At 43.0% G+C, this 21,838-nt stretch overlaps 1 protein-coding gene across 1 annotated transcript in view; it reads left to right on the top strand.

Moving 5' to 3' along the window:
- Nucleotides 1-5,477, top strand: part of LOC146863666 (long-chain-fatty-acid--CoA ligase ACSBG2-like) — a 386,688-nt gene extending 381,211 nt beyond the window's left edge. The window contains exon 15 of the mRNA XM_085627762.1: nucleotides 4,011-5,477. Within this exon, the coding sequence (XP_085483888.1) occupies nucleotides 4,011-4,105 (95 nt within the window). The 3' untranslated portion in view covers nucleotides 4,106-5,477. The remainder of the gene's footprint in view (nucleotides 1-4,010) is intronic.
- Nucleotides 5,478-21,838: the final 16,361 nt, after the last annotated feature.

Here is a 21,838-nt window from a genome sequence, read left to right as displayed (position 1 = left end):
TCTGCTACCTTCGAAAAATAAGGCAGGAGAGAGATGGGGCGTAGGTTATCCAGCTTGTCGAAGCCGATATTGGGCTTCTTCCGAAGAGGAAGCACCACAGCCTGTTTCCAGTCCTCAGGTACAGAACTGGAATGAAAGGAGACATCTAGCAAATGCCTGATATAGGGTTCTAGTGTCTCTAGGCTGTCATACAACCTTTTTGGGGAAGCAGGATCACGTGGGGAGCCACATCTGACGGATCTGCAAATTTTGACAAGATCCTCCGGGGGAGGAGTGGTGAAGTGAAGTAGCAGATCTAGATCGACTTCAGCTCCTGCTAAGTCTGCAGGTTCTTCCGCTAGGGGTGGCGTGTCGGGAAAAGCGGAGTAAATCTTACGCACTTTGTCTCCAAAGTAGTTGGCAATACGATTACAAGCTGTTACTGAGTAATCTTCATCTCCAGTAACGGTTTTTGGGGTGGATAGAGATTTATATATACTAAACAATTCTCTGGCCGAATTTTCTGCCCCAGAGATTTTATCTGCATAGTAGGTGGCTTTTTCTATCCGAATTTTATTATGATAGAATCGTCTCTTAGTGAGGTAGGCCTCCTTCGTCCGATCATCATAGCTCATTCTCCATTGTCTTTCTGCTCGTTTGCAGTCCCTTTTGGCACAGCGCAACGCCTCGCTGAACCAGGGGGCAGTTCTTTGTCTTTGGACAGCTTTAGTTGACCGGCCCAGTGGGGCTGTGTGGTCCAGAGCAGCCGTGATACGGTCGATGAGCAATTTATTTGCCGTTGTCACGTCAATCCCTCCTGGGGGCCCTTGCACAGTGAGAGCCTTATTAAACTCTCGCAGGGAGAATCTTGCCCACTTACGTCGAGGATAGTTAAGAGGGCTGGGAGCGCTAGCTTTATGCTTAGGCAAGTGAATAGTAAACGGAACAAAGAAATGATCTGTCCAGGGCAGGGGCACCGGGGGAGCGGCTAAAACACCCTCCCAGTTGGCGAATATTGGGTCTAACAGGTGCCCACGATTGTGTGTAGGCAGCTGACCTTTTAGCTCTAGCTGTAGGGTGTGAAGTTCCTCCCGGAACTCCACCGCCCCTTTATCTAGGGCGTCTTGCAGGTGGATATTTAAATCTCCCAACAGCAGAAACTTGTCTCTCCTAATCGCTGTTTCTGTGACCCACTCTAGGAGATTTCCTTTAAAACTGGCCATAGGTCCCGGTGGGCGATAAATTAGCAGGCCCTTTACAGTCATGCTCCCATCGATTGTTATGGAGAAGACACCCGCTTCACATCCCACCAGGTCAACTAGTTCAAGTTTGCAAGGCCATCGTTGTTTAAAGGCGATCGCAATCCCGCCCCCTCTGCCTATCGGTCTGTCCAGGCGCACCATCTGATAATCATCAGGTAAAGCCTGGATGATATCAGGATCAGAATTGGCGTCTAGCCACGTTTCAGTGATAAACAGCAGATCATAGTGTTTATCAGTGAGAAGGTCATATATGTCATGTTTGTGGCTGCTAAGCGACCTCACATTAACGAGGCCGCAGGACAGTGAGGGATTGCTTGCCCTGGTGTCTGGGAGGGCTAAGCTGAAGCGGAATTGACAGTGGCTACATCCTTCATTCTCCCCTACCCTTACACTGTGGTGACCTAGAGGGCACACAATCGAGGAAAAACTTACTAAGTCACTCCTACTCCAACTCCACTTACGATTAGGGCCAGGGGTAGGGGCCCTAGGCCGTGTCCGGTCGCGGACGGGCGCAGACGGGCTTGGCTTTGGCGCGGCTTCGGCGCGCATCCGGCGCGCCCGCTGCGCCAGCCCGCTGCGCCGTCTGGCCTGGATGCACATTATATAGGGTGTGAGGAGGGTGGGAGGGCAGCGCGACTAGAGCGCACCCCCAGCCCTACCTAAAATGGCGCCCACCGCCTCCAGCAGCAAATAACAGAAGACGGCTGGGGGAGGCAGAGAGAGGAAGATCAGCGTTTTTGGAGAAGTGTCAGTGTGCCTAACTCAATTCCCCAGCTAGCTATTCAATTTAAAGCCCACAGGTAAAAGTTATAAAAAACGATCTATTTACAAGTTTAAAACACACTTTCCACAATACATATGCCAGCAAGTAGATTCCAGAAGAGAACGCTCGCAGCCCTAGCGTCTCTCACTAGGGAGAGCTCTAATAGGCAACGAGGGCTTCAAAGAACCACTCTAAATAGCCTGGGAGGGCGGGAGGGCAGCGCGACTAGAGCGCACCCCCAGCCCTACCTAAAATGGCGCCCACCGCCTCCAGCAGCAAATAACAGAAGACGGCTGGGGGAGGCAGAGAGAGGAAGATCAGCGTTTTTTGTAGAAGTGTCAGTGTGCCTAACTCAATTCCCCAGCTAGCTATTCAATTTAAAGCCCCCAGGTAAAAGTTATAAAAAACGATCTATTTACAAGTTTAAAACACACTTTCCACAATACATATGCCAGCAAGTAGATTCCAGAAGAGAACGCTCGCAGCCCTAGCGTCTCTCACTAGGGAGAGCTCTAATCTGACAGAGTGAATTAAGCATTCTTAAAGAAACACTATAAGTGAGGGACTTTGGTTCTAGATTTCTGAAGATGGTTCTCGTTGTACACAAAACATCAAGTTCCCAGACACAGGCAGGTCAGAGGAGAGAATTCTTGAAGGTAATTATAGAGCTGGGTACAAGACAGGCCTGTCCACTGTCTCTGTGTGGGCAAAAATTGTTTCAGCCACAGCAGTGAAAACAATGTGCAACTTCTTGATTAACTAATATTGTAAAAAAGCATTGAAAAAGCCAGTGCATTAGAGTTTGAAGATGGAGGGATGTATGTGGGAGGATTGATGGATAAACAGATGATTGAACCAGTATGGCTGGATGGATGAATGAATTAATTACTTTGAGAGGCATGGATTAACTAATGTGTGAGGATGAGTGGGCAACAGGAGAACGAATAAGTGTGGCTGGGAACTGGTGAATAAGAGCGAATGTGCACAATAAAATAAATGAGTATGTGAACATGCGTGAATGAAAATTTGAGAAATGATAAATACCAGAATGATTTATTTCAAGTGGGGAATTTATGACTATAAGGCTGTATCGGTAGATGTGCAGGTGGATGGATGAATGAAAAGGAATACAAAGACAGATGGATGACTCAATGTATGTGTGAATGAATCAGTGAACTAGGATGAATGGACAGCAAATAGAGGATGAATGATTACATGAAAAATGTGATGAATAACAGATGGATGGTAAGAGTCATGAGAGGATAGACACATACATTTGATGAATCAATGAATAATTTAAATATAAAGTGAGATCTAAAAACACATATCCCCCATTACATCCAGTCCACAATGGAGAAGGTATCAAGAACCACAGCAATCTAGTGGCCATCTTTGAGTAGCACAAAGTTATTGGGTGTATAGAAAGCAGCATTTTCAGAACAAATAAAGGACAGTACAGATCAAAACAAGAACGTTTTGATAAGCAGTGCATGTACACTACATTAATGATTTTGAATCCTTATATAAAGCGATAAATCAGTAATTAACGGCAGGTTGAGACATGCTCTTTTGTGGTCAGTAGGTACTTTTTAGCTTGGACATGGAGGCAACACATGGTAAGATCTCTGTTATTACCATGTGCATGATAGGGACGGGTTTGGCTTTGTGAAAACCAGGGTTCAATACCCCAATTATGGTGTGCAATTGGGACACAAACAGCCTGGCAAACAGACTGCTGAAAGCCTGATAAAAGCATGAGAAGTCAAGAAATAGCTATCGTAAATGGTCAATGATTAACAGGTAGTAGATGGAGAACCATTTAAAGATCTCTCTTACTCGACATGAAATACTCTTTAATAACTGAGGATAGCAGTCTTGCTTAGATTAAGACAAAGACATAGAGGAAGTAGGTTTTTCATATGCCACAATGATATTTTTTGATTTATATTGATGATTTGTCTACCCCTTCTTCATGGACTGTCCTCCTTTGTTCCTCCATTCCACAGGTCCTACATTGAAACTGAACCGACATATCATCTTAAAGAAGTATGAGGGAGTCATTGATGAGATGTACAAGGCGTCGCCCCATCCCGAGAAATAGACAAAGGACATTTGCCATATCAAGTGAAGACTGTGGTGGAACTGAGAAGATACTTTGGCTCCTCAGGCTTCTAGGGTAGATTGGCTGATTTATTTTGCTTTCAGGAGTCTTGTCTGGTGCCGCCAAATCAAGTTCAATTTCAGCATATCATTGAGAGTACATTTTGGGCATAAGAGAGTGCCTTTCGTAAGTCGCCCACTCGATTGGTATCTTCTACTTTTTACCTCATGTTCATGAGCTACTTAATTGCAGTGAATGCTTTGAATGTTCAAACTACATTGCATACAAGTTTCAACCTTTCCTGTCATTTTTCCTTTTACACCTTTCCCTACTCCCCCTCCAACTGTTATTTTGAAGCACATGGATGCCTTTACACATGTCCTCATTCCTCATGAAATCCAAATCACCAGAATGGAAACACTTGTAAAGGGGTATGACCTCTCCCCCTAAGTGTCGTGGTTCTGATCCATTGAAGTAAAATACTTAGAAGACAAGAAAATATTACCAAGTATTACTTTATTTGGATCCAATCATGCATAAAATATACACATATAGGGGACCAGTAACAGAGTGAACATCCCCACCGCCCCTACGTATAACGGTGCATAAACTGATTCCTGGCGTGAAATCTTCCTCTGGTCACCTTCAACAAAGTTCACTGTGGTAACTCCAGTGACTCAATAGGGCATCACCACAAGTGTCGTCATGTTGCATGCAAAGGAATGGGGCCTGAGGCACCCATTATGTATTCAGTGACCTAGAAGTGCTTCAGCAGAGAGCAGTGAGCGCTGCTATACTACTGAGCGCTGCTATACTTACTGAGTGAACAGACACAGTACAGGCTGCTCCTCCCCTCATTTGGCAAACAGTGCAGGCATGGAGGGTGAAGGAAACCAGGACATGAAAACGATTTCAGGCACAGCCAGGGAAAAATCTTTCTTTCCAGAACAAATATGTTAAAGGGTATAAAAAGGTTGAAAGACAATAGTAAAAATGGAGTGGTTCTATTCAATAGAAATCTTTGGAAGCAACACAAACTGAGACCATTTTTGCGCTGTTGAAAAAACAGAGCTGCCCTACTCCCTGCTGAGTATCATGGGATATCGCAGGCTTCAAAAGTTCCTAAAGGAGCAGTGTCAGACTGTAGGTTGTAACAGTGGTTTGCATTGGGGCACAATTACCTGCTTTCTTTCATTATACTTTGTAGGAGTGTTTATTGCCAACAGCCACATGTACTGTGTTGCTGCATCAATTGCCCCTGTACTGTTATGGTCAGGTTAGACTTTCCATTGAAAGGCATTGCTTGTTTGGCTTCTAAAATTGGTACTGTTCGGTGATTCTACATAAATCTTTCCCTGAGAAAAGTTAATCAACTTTAGGTTTTTCATTGTGAATTTTTTGTGGATCCCTCAAGTGTGGGCCAAAAACAGAGGATCCCTAAAGTTACATTTCCCATTTTAACTCCATAGATTCTTTGCTCTTTGATACAAAAAAAACACTGAGTGCAATTGCACCAAACTTAAGTACAGCTTTACTCAAGGAAGTGCCTTTGCTTGGGGTAAATCCGTTAAGTAGTTTTTGAGAAGTTAGTATTATGTTAGTTTGTTATGGCTTTTTCTACTTGGTATAGCGCAACTAATCATACCCGTAGGTATATCTCAGTGTTGGGACAGCACAAAAAAACACCACAACACTTAGAACAGGCAAGTCTTCAAACGTTCTTTGAGTTTGGTTAAGTCTTAACAGCGGCGCTGATGGTTTGAAAGTTGGTTCCATGCCGAAGGGGCGAGAAAGGAAAAAGCTCTATCGCCCAGTCTGATGTCGTGGATGCTGGGAACAATCAAGGGTGCCTTCTCATTAGATCTAATCATTCTTGCAGGACAATAATAATTCAGTTTGTCATGAGGGGGCTCCATCCATCAGGGCCTTATGAGTAAGGCGGTAGGTCTTGAAATAATCCTCTTTCTGTCCAGAAGCCAGTGCAAGGATCTCAAGGTAGGCTCCAATGGGGATCCTGCAGACAGATTGCAGACCAGGCGAGCGTTCGTGTTCTGCACTTCATGGAGTTTCAGTAAGGTGGCATTAGTAGACATTAGCAAGGAGCTGCCTTTTTCGAGTTGGCTTATCACCAAGGCCTGGACCAAGGTTTTCCTTGCAGCAGATGGTAACCAGGGGAAGACTTTCCGCAGTAGCCCCATGGTAGAAAAGCAAGTACCACAGATTGCAGAAAGATGATCCTTCATGGACAACGACTGATCTAGTTTTACTCCCAAATCTTTTGTTGTCAGCCTTGGGGAAGGCGCTGCCTCAAGTTCGGAAGGCCACACCTAGGAGACCACAGATCCTGGGCTTTGCTAAACAGTAGTATTTTTGTCTTGTCACTTTTTAGTTGCAGACAGTTCACCAACATCCAGATCACCATCCTTCTCATACAGTCCATAAAACAGAGCTGAACTCCGTCATAGTCTTGCTCGGACGAGATGATCAGATGGGTGTCATCTGCATATGAGATGACATCAAAGCCACAGGATTTGACAATTTGGGCAAGGGGGCTACATAGATATTAAAGAATGTTGGGTCAAGGATGAGCGCTGAGGCTCCCCTTTATTGATATAGGGCAGGACTTAAATGGGCCCCACATGATTGTCTGCGTGCAGCTGTCAACAAATTCTGCAAGCCAACAAAGAGCTTTGCCCGGACATCGATTACATGCAGTCTATGGAGCAAGGTTGCATGTGAGACTGTGTTAAAGGCTGCTGGCAGATCTATCAGTACAAGCATGGCAGGTGAGCACGCACCCAAAGAGAGGCCAATAGTGTCAGTAACTGCCAGTAGCGCTATCTCTGTACTGTAACCGGCTCTAAATCCCAACTGGGAGGAATTGAGAATTTTATAGTCCTCAAGGAAAGCCATGAGCTGTTTGTTAACTGGACTTTCCAAACCTTATCCTAGCAGTGGGACCAGAGAAATAAGGCAATAGTTAGCCAGATTTTTAGGATCTGCGTTCTGTTTTTTTATTAGTGGGCAGGGCAATGATGCTTGCAGGCTAGTGGCATTTTGGCAATGTCTAAGAAAAGGTTGAAGAGGCAGGGAATGTTAGGCGCAAGGAGAGGCACAAGATTAGCAGTAACTCTAGAAGAACATACATCGGCTGAGGAACTTGATTTAGCTTTTGTCAAAAGCCCGATTAATTGATCTCACATTCAAGGTTTCGAACTTGACTAGGAGGGGAACAGATTGAGATGGAGTCTGTACCCAGTCCATTTGATTAGAGTGACTCTGGTTGATGGGAAACTTTTTATAGATCACTTCTATTCTTTCCTCAAAAAAACAGCAAAAGAATCACAGAGCTGCTGAGAGGCTGAAGTGCTCAGGGAACAGGAGCGAGGGGTGGTAAATTGTTTGAGCACTCTATACAACTCTTTAGATGAATTGCCAACATTCTCAATTTTATTTTAAATGAAGGCTGTCCTGGTCTTCCTGATGAGTTGTGGTAGCTTGTAGGAGCTGATTTATAGGCTGCTCTATCCTCAGATGATTTAGAATGTCGCTAACATTTTCCTGCTTTTTACAAGCCATTTTCATAGAGCGAAGTTCCATGGCAAATCATGAGTTGTGGAGTCTGGGGGCGACGGACTTGACCTGCTTAAACGGGGCAGTTTGATCTAAAGCGACTATTAGAGCATAATGATAGGTAGTTAGGGCAGAACTAACATATGAACCCAAATCTCCCTCACACGGGGCAAATAATTTAGAAAAAGCCTCAGATGAGATATTGTCCCAGGGTCTGTGTGCATTTTTCACTTCTTTAATATGAAGATTTAGCCTGTCCGACCTGGCAATCTGCCATTTAATTAAGTAGTGATCGGTCCAGATTACGGGGATCGGCTTTCCTACCTCTAGGTGTGAATAGTTAGTATAAATTAAGTCTGGGGTATGGCCAGCAAAGTGAGTGGGACCAGCTGCGCACTGCCATAGGCCAAGCAGCTCCGTATCAGTATGAAGTTAGGTAACTTCAGGGTTCGCATCATCTTCCCCATGGAAGTTGATGTCACCCTAGGAAAGAAAGTTGTTGGAGGACAGAACGAGAGGAGCAATGCGTTCTGCAACTTGGCTGCTAAAGTTTTCTTGCCACCTGGCAGGCAATAAAGAAGTGCGTCCTTCCAGTGAATGCCAACTGTTAACTCAAATTTGAATGTACAAATTTCCTCCCAGTCCATTTGCATTCACCATTAATTTGCAGGAGTCTCATATCCACAGAGGATTTGTGAATCCAGTTTAAAGATGAAGTCCCATCATTGGATTTGGGAGTTTTTCTCCCATCATTCATTGTGGATTCCCTTATCCACTGTGATCTGATTCGCTGACCGCTACAGAAAAATATCTGTTGCCACCGCCATTAATCAATATGTTGCACTGGGCACCATGTTGAGAAAAGTAAAATCTAAAAGGGAATAAAGGGCAGGGTGAGCCTACACTGAGTCACAAACATTTATTGCAACAGGATTTACAAATCTTTTGCTCAATCTGTGAATTCTAGATGCACCCCACAGGTTCCTCAAATCCAGGTTCTCAGGATTCCAACAATTCTATGATTTCATAAAAGAACTCACCCTTCGGCCTTGTTCCGCTACATAGTCAAGGACGTACAAAATCCATATAATGTATGGCAGGGGAGAATTTATCTCACACATGCACTCTCTAGGTTGTTGTTACTACATATCGACTGTGTAAAGTATTAGAAGATGTATGGGAAGTATGCTCACCAGCGTTTAATTGTGGTTGCGATAACGTTTGTGAACGTTTTGAGTACTAATCCAATGATATGTTAATGGATGCTTAGAGTACAGCAGCCAGTGAAGCAACTACACATAATGGACTGAATATTTTAATGAATTTAATGTAACTGGATCATGTATATAAGGATAGAATTATAGTGAAGTGTGTGTCATTTTGATAGAAAAGCTTTATGTAAGTCTGCTTGGTTTAGCCAAGATTATTAATGTAGGACTCACAGCCTGCTTCAGTGTTGAAGATATGTACACAAAAAGGGTGGAAAGGCTATAGTAACAAGCTTACTGCACTTAAGGCCATAAATCCAGAAACAAGTTAATGTACCGTTTCTGTGGTACTGGACTAAATATAAAAAACTGTAACTTGCTCTTTGCATGTGCATCTTTTCTGAATATTCAAAGAAACTACTTTTGTATATAGAGAGGTTGCTCTGCAATGCCAGTGCAGCACCAACTTTTTTTATTGTATGAAAAAAGAAAATGTTGTCCATTTGTGAATGCATTATACTTATGTCCCTTAATTCGTGAAACATAGAACAGTGATAAAAGATGTTCTGAAACCGTGCATGTACATGGAGATCGTCTAACTTTTCCAGTCCATAGAGAACAACGTTCATCTGAAAATTCAAGAAATTTAAATTCCCTGAATTATTAATCCTGGACTTGTATTTAGATACAAAAAAAGCACTTAGCATTAAAATGCAGGATATACTTGCCAGTACCAAAGGAATTAAAAATATGTAGTCAAAAAAATGATGACCATCATTTAGGATAACATCCTTAAGATCTGGTTTAGTCTTGGTCCTGCTGTTCCTGGTAATTCTGTGACTCCTGCTACTGAAGTTATTCTATATCAAACCAATAGGTTTGTCTGAATTTGAGCCTATAACTATTAAAGGGCTAAGTCCCTTGTTATCTGCTATTAACTCTAGTTCGCCTTCCAATCCGTGTCCCCTCTGGATACTGGCTGTGGCCAAGGATTTGCTAACCCCCTCTTCCAGATGTATGCAATAGACCTCTCACTATGTCAGAAGTACACATTTGTTGGAGGTATGCTTGTATTGTTCCTCTTCACAAGAAACCCTTTGTAGACCCTAGTTTCTTCTCAAACTTTAGACCTATCTCTTTATTACCCCCCCAGACGAAGTGAATTGAAAACATGTTAACTCTCAGTTGGCTGTAGGTTTGACGCTAACCACCTCTGGGGTGAGCTAAATCTGGTTTTGGAGCACTCCACAGTACAGTGACCGTGCCCTTAGCATCTTAGAACCATCTTAGACCCTGGAAGGTCTGCCTCTCTGGTCTACCTTCAACTCTTTGTGGCTTTGGACATAGCCTTTCATTGTTTACTCATTCAATACATTTTGTTGTCTGTGGTTTGGCTCAGTGTTGGCTCTAATCCTTTCCGACTGAGCGACCCAACTGTGTATCTTCACCCGCGTTTTGCATGAGGAATTTTAACTTTCCTGGCAATGTCCCACCAGGTTCTTCCATCAATTCTGCTCTGTATAATATACACATCACCCCTCTGTCCGGTTTATTTAGACTTTATTGGGTCTTTAGTATGCTCTATGCCGACAATACTCAGGTCATCGTCTCCATCTTGGACAGCTCTGATGTTTCAGTGCCTGTTCGGTTGCAGTCACAGAGTGAATGAACCATAACTCTCTGGGATATAATTCCCATAAGATGGGGATTCTGCTTTTGGCTCCAGATGCTCCTCCTGGAGTTCCAAACGATGACCTTCAGAGTTACATCCCATTCCCATCTCAACCTCCCAGCTATCCTTCACCCCTCAGGTTGCTTCAATGGCTTCTAAATGTTTTGGTTTCTTGGGTTCAGTTTGAAAATTTCTTCCTTATTTTCCCTTGTCCATTCGAAAACCAGTAGTCCGTGCTTTAATTATTTCACATCTGGACAACCCACATTCTTATATCTTCCTGTCTATCACATATATAGGCTTCAAGTAGTTCAGACTGCCAATGCGCAGGGCATAGTTACCCTTTCTCGTAGGATGCTGGTTCGTCATCTCGGTCCTACCTTGCTCTGGCTTCTGGTGCAACAAAGATGCTCCTTTGAAGCCTTCCATTTGGACAAACAGAGGTCTGAATGTACAAGAACCCTTCTTGTGCTCTTCATTTCTCTTGTGCTAACTTCCTTCAGGTTCCTACTGTGAAGAGAAGCCGCATTGCAGCTCAGTCTTTATATGATAAAACTGCAAAGCCTGGCATTCTCTTCTTCTTTCTCTTGGACTTCCCCTGCTTATTGTGCCTTCGGGAAGAACCTTATGACCTGGCTGTTTAAATGTGCACAATCCTTTGTCCAACTCACTGCATGTTTCTCTTAATAAGTTATTTATTCTTTTGTTCATTCACTTCAAGCAGCCATGTTAGAGATATAATATTTACAGACAAGGGACAGCAAGTCACATCAAGTAATTAGGGTTGTTCCTAGTTCTTCAGTTGCACATATGTAGTTTACAATGAGGCACAGGTGTCCCCTTCCCCAGTAGCTTGACCATCACACTCATATTCTACTGCAGAGGCACAATTTACTCTGACTCTGAAAACTCCTAAAGCAGTACAGCCCTTCATTATGAAGGAGTTTCCTCTGACACAGCGAAAGAAGATTATCACAGTTTTCCCTATAGCTTCACTCGAGGTGGCTACTAAAGCGACTTTTCCTAATGTGCTGTCTTTACACCTGAGCTGAGTGCATTGGCATTGGCACAAGATTCAACTGACTAACAATTTGTGTTCGATCCTAAATTTATGATGCACAGATTCCTACAGTATCATCAAGCAATACTGCAGACCTCACGTATGTTACTCATACATAAGTATATGAGTGTCCTCTATACAGACAACACTGCAGCCTGCAATTGGCACGAGGCAAAAACAGTCTGCTGCATGCAATGCAGTGCTGGAGATTTTTGAAGATGGTGACTTCAAGACACATGGACATATAAACATAGGTTTTTAGATGATTCAACTAAACAAATATCTGAAATCAATGTCCTCGTACCCTTTCGAAAGCCGGTTCGTCAGTTCCCACTCCTGTAGTGTCAGATTCAGCATTTTGTGAACAAGGTTACAATGCACACAGTTAAGACGAAAATGGCGCGGACAAGTGTATGCAACCTCTTACTCAGCTTTCTCTGGAGGGGCTTTGATTTGGATACGATCTGGCACCCCATTCAGGATGCAGAGCACGGTGGTGGATCCAGAGGGTATATTTGTATCAGTGCAAAGTAGGCTACTTGGATGGGAAATTGTATTGGCTAGTGTTTATGCCCCGAATCATGACCAACTGACATTCTTAGAGAAAATGTCTGCATCTTTATTTTCCTTCCATGGGGTTGACTTGCTATTAGGTGGGGACTTTAATTGCATAGCAGACATCGACTTTAACCGTTCCACCCTCCCATTACATGTTACAGTTGCCACCAAGCAAGCGCGGGGATTTAAAAGTTCAATGACATCTGGAGACTGCAGCATGGACAGGCACTAGACTACTTCTATTATTCCCACTAATATAATCTACAAACACGACTGGACTTGTTTATATGCACAGACACATTGACGAACTGAGTAATACATACGGAATATTTAGGTCACACCTTCGCTGACCATAATCCCCTCCTTCTCTGCTATCAACCGCTAGCTGAACCTACAGCTACGCCGATATGGCGCCTTGACCCAACCTTGTTAACCGATGACTGTTTGAGACGGTCATTAGAGGACAAGATCGCTGAATATTTCCAATATAACTAAGGCTCGACTGCCTCGAGAGCCACAGAATGGGAGGTGTTCAAGGTGGTAATAAGGGGTCAGTGTTTAGGCGCAATGGTGGGATTGAGAAAAGACCTGCAGAAGGAGATAATGCAAATATAGCCACTAATATACGAACAAGGGCGCAAGTTGTTGGCAGATATGAGCACCCACACACAGCTAGGAAAAATTAGGGGGAATATAATGGGGCACTCGAGAGGCTATGACTATGAGATGTATGTGAATATCATAATAAAGTACAAAAGGAGGGGGCAAAGCAGGCAGATTATTGACATGGTTAGTACAGCCAGAAAGCAGGGAAACCCAATAACGCAAACTGTGACGTAAAAAGGAGAAATGTTATACCTCCCCAATAATATCAATGAGGGGTTTCATGCATATTATAAAACACTGTACAATGCCCCGCCATTACTCCAGACAGACAATCTGAGGGCTTTCTTAGCTCCGTTGCTGCAGCAGGATCTGGACCCGTGATTAAGGAGGGGATTGGGGGAGCCGGTGAAAGCTCATGAAATACAAGAGGTTATTCGAGAGATGGCCACCGATAAGATGCCAGGACCGAATGGTTTACCAGCAGAATTTGTTTCGCTAATGTCACAGACCTTGGCCCCCAAGTTAGATGCACTATATGCGGAATCGTGGCCGAACAGTTTTCTACCGACCTCCACCGGAGATGCGTTGGTGATACCCCTCCCGAAAATAAGAGTTTAGGTCTATCTCGATGCTAAACACCGATTTTAAAATCCTAAGCAAGGTCCTGGCAAGACGAATATTACCACACATGATGTCACTCATACACAATGCCCAGAGTGTGTTCATACCATCAAGGGTCACATCGGCCAATATCCAAAGGCTTTCCCACGTCCTGTACCATCCAGATAGAGTCCATCACCCTGAGGCACTGATAATGTCAGTAGACCTGGAAAAGACCTTTGACTGCGTAAGGTGGGGTTTTCTTTGTGCTGCAATTACCAAAATGGGTCTAGGAGAATGAGGGGTAACATGGGTCAACATACTGTTTTCTCACCCCATAGCATGGGTTAAAACCGTGGCTGGGAGATGATCTCGGGACTCTATGACATTTAGGGGCACCAGGCAGGGTTGCTGGCTATCTCCCCTATTGTTTGGCCTCGGCATTGAAACCCTAGCAGGTAGGAAGAACACATGGAATGCTATTGGGGGCCTGAGAGCATTTAATCTTGCTCTACGCAGACAACATACTGCTACATCTGGGGCAGGGGAGGAGAGGTGTGACAGGGGCAGTGGAAGTCCTGGACAAATATGCAGTGTTAGCAGGCCTAAAATTGAACAAGACAAAAACGTATGTTTTCCAAGTGATAGAGGGGACTGAATGCCCATCTGACCTTCCCATGGGCCTGAATTGGGCCCCCGTACTTTTAAATATCTAGGGATCCATGTGTATCATGACTTAGTAAACCTAAAGGAGAGCAATTTAAAACCAATATTGCAGCCCTTTGGGACGATGATTCCCTTCTGGTGCTCCTTGAAGTTGCCCATGATGGCCAGAGTGGTGCTGACCAACATGATTATGCTCCCACGTCTGCTCTACTATTTTGTAAACTTACCTGTGCAAATCCCAGCACGCGGTTTGCGAGATTAATGAAATGGTACGGACTTGAAATGGGATGGTGGACGGAATAAGGTCCTGCAGCGAATCTCGGAGGAGGGGGGTCTGGGAGTTCCAGATTTTGAACTGTACTACTTGGTGGCGCAGATGCAATGGTTAGCTAAATGGGTGAAAGGATGAGACCTGGATCTTTTGTCAACTGTGACCCACAAACCCACCCAGAGGCAAGTTATAGCTGAACTCATACACCCGAATATAGAGGTTCCACATTCAGGAGTGTTCTTACAAGGAGCGCTCTTCTGTTGGGAAAGGTGCCAAAGACGCACAGCTGGCCAGACGCTATATGCCCTGGGCCTGCCCCTGGTTGGGATTCTGCGTGGGAGAACGCCTATGCCTTTCACAGAGTCACATTTGGATAAGCTGGATGGAGGCTGGAGTCAGAACAGTGGGCGACCTAAATCAAGATCGTGAATTGATCCCACAAGTGGAACCCTAATCCAAAATGGGCTGCAAAGTGGCCAATTTCTCACCTACCACTCAATAGTGAAGGCATTTAATAAATTGTGGGATACAGCAATTCCCATGACACTTTACAGGCCCTGACCATGCTCGGTTCTGCGAACCACTTAGTAAAATGGCACTACAGAGCTTTGATAGGGATGGTAAGAACACCACTAGAGAGGTTCAGGAGTAAGTGGAATGAAGCACTGGGGAGAACTCTAGAAGATAGAGAATGGGCTAAAATACCCCAAAGTGCAAAGAAAATCTCTAAAAACACTGCACTAAAACTCATTCAGTTCAATTACATACAAATGGGCTACCTCACCCCACATCGACTGAATGTCATGTACGGAGGAGGAACACGAGAATGCCCCAGATGCGGACAGCAGAATGTGGAATTTATACACATTACCCTGGGATTGTAAAGTAATACGACAATACTGGGATGCAGTACTATCCCAAATAAATGTGACATTGGCTAAGAATCTGCCATATACAGTGGGGGTATGTCTACTGGGACTTTTCCCGTGACCAAAGGCTACAAACGTGGGCTCACGGTTTATAGACTTGGCACTAGTCCTGGCACCACACGGTTGGCCATGGCTTGGAAGACACAGAGGGGCCCCAGGGTGACAAGGTGGGAACAAGATTTAGATTGCTTGGCAAGGACAGAGGAAGGAGCCATACAGTGGGAGGAGAAGAGAGGTATCAGACGACGTCCCATTGCTGATTTATGGACTGAGATAATGAGGGCTTGGTACACTAGGATGTTGAATGGGACAGATGACGAGGTAAATGCAGAGGCGAATACAAACTTAGATACTGACTCAAACACAACGGATATGAGGGAATGCGGGTAGCAGCAGAATACAAGAAGAGGGGGTGGGTGGGCCATTGGAGGAGACTCTCCCCACACCGCACCAAAACGACCCTCCCATATAAAAGACAAACATGGATTAAGCACTAGGGGACAACTCACAGTTAGTTCATATCCCAGTTCTAGACTATAGCAGATGTACTATCCTTATCGGCAATACGGACAGAGAAAAACTCCCCTGAGTAAATGCTATGGCTACACAGATCAGAGAGCATAATACCTGCGGGAAAGAGAAATATCAAAAGGGGGCCAAACACTGAGGTTGAATATGAATGCAAAACGCTAAGTCCTAAAACGTGTGTTATGCATAATGTAAAACTAACACTAAGCACTAACATGCCAATATACCCCAGGAAAGGAATATGGTATAGGAAACATTATGTAACTGGTTGTATGTACAATTGTAAATATATAAATGCTAATAAAAAATATATATAAAAAAAAAAAAGTTACTCTGCAGACTTACCCCATTGGTGCCTGAATAGATTCAGGGATATAAAGGGTAAATTAATAAAGAAAAATCAGCTTTGAGGAAGGCTTCTCTTTTGTAGGATGAGCTACTCTTGGTAGCATGCTGTTGCTCATCGTACTGAAGCAATTCACACTAAAGGGAACAGTCTGGCTAATTTGGCTTCAAACACTCAAGGTTGCTGCTCTGACTCAATTGCAAACAAAGATAGATGCAGACAGAGTTGTAGTGATGCAAGCAACATTGAAAGGAAAAATGTCTCCTGGTGGTTTCCCTTCTAACTATTCTATAGACTCACCAAAGATAATGTCCTATGGTTTTGAAACCTGTGGTTGGGAGCTGGCATAAAGCTAATGGAAGAGCGAGACTCATACATGGTTGGCCTTGGCTCATGCTGGCACTGGTGCTACTTTATGAGTGCTTCAGCAACAACGTTGGTGGCCTTACTTACCAAAGAATGCACAGAATTATACACAGAAATGAATCGCTCTCCTGATGTTTGATCAGCGACTACTCCCTTTACGATATTGGAGGAACCCTTTGGTGTTTGTTTCCTCGATAATGTTGGCCAAATATCAACAGTCCATTAATATATATATATATTATTTGCGGTTCATTCCTTTTCTAGGGTCCTTTGAGTGTGACCACAAAAGTCTGCCATTGCTGGAGCCCTCATAAAATATTTGCAGTGCCTAGTACTAATTGTAGCAGTTCATATCTTTCATTCAGACAATGGTCCTGCTAACCACTCACACGTTTAGAGATTCTATGTCATCTCTGGGAGTAAAAGTGCTGTTCTTGTACTCTTTCCGCTCTGAATAGAACGGTGTGGTCAACCGAGCCAATGACACTCTAAAGCAAGCCTTGACTGATAGGATTTTGGATTCAGGATTAACATGGTTTCATAACCTTTATAGCGGTTAATGGGCACCCAATTTGATTAGGGGACTACTAGGTGGTGGTACGCCATCCCCACATGCTGTTTTGCCTCCCAATGTGTGTACCTGATCTCAAGCTCCTTGGAAAGACTGCAGCGTCTACATTTGTTTAATCTGATCCTGCTTCACAATTGCATGTGTTGCATGCTATCCAAGACATGAGAGAAGCTTTCAAGCACAAAAGAACGCGGTGCAGCCCCCAAAGAGGCTGCGCTGCGTTGTGTGACCGAGAGAGAGCAGAAGAGTGCCATATTCACAGAGATATGGCACTCTACTTCCCTCTATCTAGAGTTGGCACGGATTTAACTCATGTTAGTAGATAGGGTTTAGCATCAAAAAGCATGGGTGGTTGCATGGAAATGCCCATGTACCACCCATGTAACGCCCCCTTGATGCAAAGTAATGCAAAGCAGTGTTTAGCGCTGCTTTGCGTTACTTTTCCATTCAAACCAACGCTAATACCAATTAGAGTTGGTTTGTTAATCCCCAAATGGGTTTAGCTTCGAGTTAGCGTTGCACAAATAATGCTAACCCGACGCTAAACATTTGTGAATGTGGGGCTATGACTTCACGAAGGAACTCCTGGTAAGCAAATCTTCAAACTATTCTATAGACCACATGTTCTAGTTCTTGGGGCAAAATACATACTTGCTTCATTCCACCACTGCCAGCTTTGAAGAAAAAGAGGAAGGTGTCAATCAATCACTTCAAAGGGCTCTATGTGGTTGAGTCTTTTCAGCAGCCCGCTGTCAATGCCAAAGTACCCACAGGTGAGTCCAGTACATGTTCTCCCTATTCTTTCATTACCCAAGAAATAATTTTTTCCATCCCTGGGACTAATGAGCCTGCTGTGTCTCAAGCTTTATACCCATTATCAAGTATTGATCCAGATGTAGTGTAAGCAACATGTTCAACAATTGAACCTCCTACAACATCAACTACAATTGCCACAACTGCAACCTTATGTGAACCACTGAAAGAATCTACATCAATTCCAATTCCTCTATTATGAAATGAGTCCATTCCAGATCCTCAAACAGGAGCTGTTTTCCTTCTGTTTCTCCAAGTGACCTAAGAAGATTCTACTGCTAAAATCAGTCAACGTTACAGATGGATTCTTACCTGTTGCTGGGGCTGTGACAGGAATATCTGCCTACCATGATGCTACATGTGGATCTCGAGGGCCATTAATTATTATTTTGTTTAGGGTGCATGAGAACCATCTTCCTGAAGGTTTACAGTTGGTATAGGAGCGCCAACTGCCAGATCATGATTGATAACTCTGTGCTAAAAGAGACTTCCAGGCTGTCTGAATCACTGCATATACACAATCTGATGGAGCTATTTAGGAAAGGGTCCCATATCAGACTTTGGACCCTAAAGAAATAATTCAAGTTTTTATTGTATGAGATTGTTATATCAGGTCTCTACTGTTAAGCAACGGATGATTAATTTGAGTTTGTACGGTTCATTAGACACGGACGATCTGTACCTTGAGGCACTACGGACATGCATATATTCACTGATCCACCGGCCAAAGGGAAGTACATATTTCACACAATGGGAGCCTTGTAGAACACCATAAGTTAACAGTTCAGTCCTTAAAGTTTTTAAAACAGATTTTCTTGTTTTAACAATGATGACATATCGGACCCATCATCATTTTATCATTTACAAGAGCTTTAAAGTTTTAAAAGATTTTTACTAATAGTCATAGGTGCTAATATTGACCACAACTTATAGATACATTTCTAAAACAAGGTTTTATTTATTGAAGGAGAATGTCAATGAAAAGAGCATATGAGGAACTACATTTTGGCACACTCAGGTAACTGATACCTTGTTTCCAGCATATAGGAATCTTAGGGATATTATCGTTTAAAATTAAACTGTTACAAACTGCTTGAATTAGCCTTCTCTTTCAGATTTGAAAATATCCTCAATGGCAATAATTAATTTGATACATTTTGCAGGTATAAGTGAAAAGAAAATGTTACTAATATTGATTTGAAAGAATGACTCAGAATGGCACCTCCACTTTTACATTGTTTGTTTCAGACCTGATAATCTTATGGAGAATAGATATTAACATTTATATGTATATGTTTCTGTCTTAAGACTACAGGCCCTTCAGCAGCCACAATACATGTTCTTCTATGACACTCACTACATATATTGGAGGTGCTTATCACAATCTAGTCTGAGCGCTGTAAAAAAACCACATTGAAGAGAAATGAAGAAACGGATTTCAGTGATTTTCTCTTGGAATGATATCTTGTGAAAAATAAAAGGATTATAGCTTTTATAGCTAATATAACTATTAAAGAAGAACAAACATATTCAGAGAGAGAATCTGCAGAAAGAATCAGGGAGGCTGACAGAGACACTATGCAGGTTACTTTTAAAGATATAGACGATTGTTTTCAGACTTCAAGTGCATGTATATGACCTCTTCTATTGCTTTCTCTCTTTTAAATCTATTTACTTTCTTTATGGGGTGTGCTTTCTTCATTTTTATTTTGCTAAAATTATATAGATCAACATTAGCAGTCACGCCCTCTCTGACTGAATATTAGTGCTACAAAGTGATTGCTTTTTATCTAGGAGCAGAACTACTTTCTAATTGAAGTACGCATTTGACTATGTACTCTTAAAACTTCAACCTCCTCACATGAGATTTGTTTTTCAAAACTTCAACATGAATATTCCATTAGAATATCAAAACGTGCTTCTTGTTGATTGTTGAGAACTAATTTGACCATTCAAAGAGCACCAAGCAATGCAATGTATCTGCTCATCATCAAAGCTGCTAGTGACACACTTATCATACCCAGAGTGTATGGTGCTGCCAATTCCCCCATTCTTGAATGTGTACAGTGTCACTTCACAAATCAAATCCTGCACCAGTACCTTCAACTCCATCTTTGATGTCACACTCGCGTTGTCTCTTCCAGCTTCAATCTTTAGCCGCTTTGTTGTATCGACATCATCTACAGTTGGCAAGTACCCATGTATGTACAATTTTTCCAACATGTCTGACATTCTTGACATAAGTATGAAATGTTGAACATCATTGTCTCCATCTATGGATTATCTCTTCAATACCTCAGGTTTGAAAGTTCTATCTGTTTCGGAATTAAATGAACTCAGTAAAAGAAGAGAAAGACAATCACAAGCTGCTTTGTAGGTCCAGAAATGTCTGATTTGGTGGGGTTAGAGACCCAATACTTATACCCAAATTTGCCTTTGAAGTGGGGGTTTTCTTTAAAGAACGGTCCTTGAAGTGCACAAGTATCTTTTCTTCCTCAGCCCTGGCTCTAGACTATCTGTGGGGATAATCAGCCCTTTGTGTGGAATCAGGCCACTACTTATTCAGATGTGAGTGTCAGCCCCTCCTTTCCTGCCCAGAAAGAGCCATCAGATTGCAGATGAGTTCTCAGACAAACCTAACCTTCCTGTGTTTGTGGCTTTCTAGAGGGCATGCACAAAGTGTAGCTGTCACCCACCCCAGACATGTATTGAAGGCATGCTGCAGGCACACAGAGCAGTAAGAGCAAAGAAAAACCTATTTTCTAAAAGTGGCATATCTAAAATAGTAATGTCAATTTTTACTAGTAAAGAGGATTTATCAATCCTACTCCAAAAATATTAAAAATAATGCAGCTACTCCGTTCTAATCAGGAATTAAAGCCTAAACGTGTATTAAGAAATTCCCAATGTTAACCTATGAGAGGTGTAGCCTCGCAATAGTGAAAAACGAATTTGGGTGTTTGTCACTATCAGGACATGCAACAATTACCTTTTACATACACAGCACCCTGCCCTATGTGCTACCTACGGTCTACCATAGGGGTGACATCTACTAAAAGGGAAATTTAAGGCTTGGCAAGTAGTTTTAAATGCCAAGTCGAAGTGGCAGGTAAACTGCACACCCAGGCCCTGCAATGGCAGGCCTGAGACAGGTTTGAAAGCCTACTTGTGTCTGTCGCACAACCAGTGCTGCAGGTCCACTAATAGCATTTAGATTGCAGGCCCTGGATATAGACGGCCGGCCAAGCAGTCATGCGCACTTAAGTGTGCCCAACCCACTCCTCCCTGAGCCACCAGCACCGCCCGACCTAACCCAGTCCTGCAGTAGTGAAAATAGAATGATAATAACGTTGTTATTATCATTTTATTTTTCCCTTTTTCACTGCTGTAAGAACAGTGGGGCGACGCTCATCCACATTAGTGGAGAAGCCGCCACTGCGTGACTACTGAGGAGTTTGGCTTGACTGTGTCTATAATTCTAGTGATGGTTTATAGATTTATAGATGTATAGATGCAGACTCCAGGAGTCTGGCTTGACTGCGTCTATAATTCTAGTGTTGTTTTATAGATTTATAGATGTATAGACGCAGACACCAGGAGTCTGGCTTGACTGCGTCTATAAATCTAGTGGTGTTTTATAGATTTATAGATGTATGGACGCAGACTCCAGGAGCAGGGCTTGACTGTGTCTATAATTCTAGTGGTGTTTTATAGATTTATAGATAAATAGACGCAGACTCCAGGAGCAGGGCTTGACTGCGTCTATAAATCTAGTGGTGTTTTATAGATTTATAGATGTATAGACGCAGACTCCAGGAGCAGGGCTTGACTGCGTCTATAAATCTAGTGGTGTTTTATAGATTTATAGATGTATAGACGCAGACTCCAGGAGCAGGGCTTGACTGCGTCTATAAATCTAGTGGTGTTTTATAGATTTATAGATGTATAGACGCAGACTCCAGTAGC

Source organism: Triturus cristatus, chromosome 2_1 (assembly GCF_964204655.1).
Source record: "Triturus cristatus chromosome 2_1, aTriCri1.1, whole genome shotgun sequence".
Taxonomy (NCBI): Eukaryota; Metazoa; Chordata; class Amphibia; order Caudata; family Salamandridae; genus Triturus; species Triturus cristatus.
Note: the sequence above shows the minus strand (reverse complement) of the source record. Positions and strands in the feature narration are given on the sequence as shown.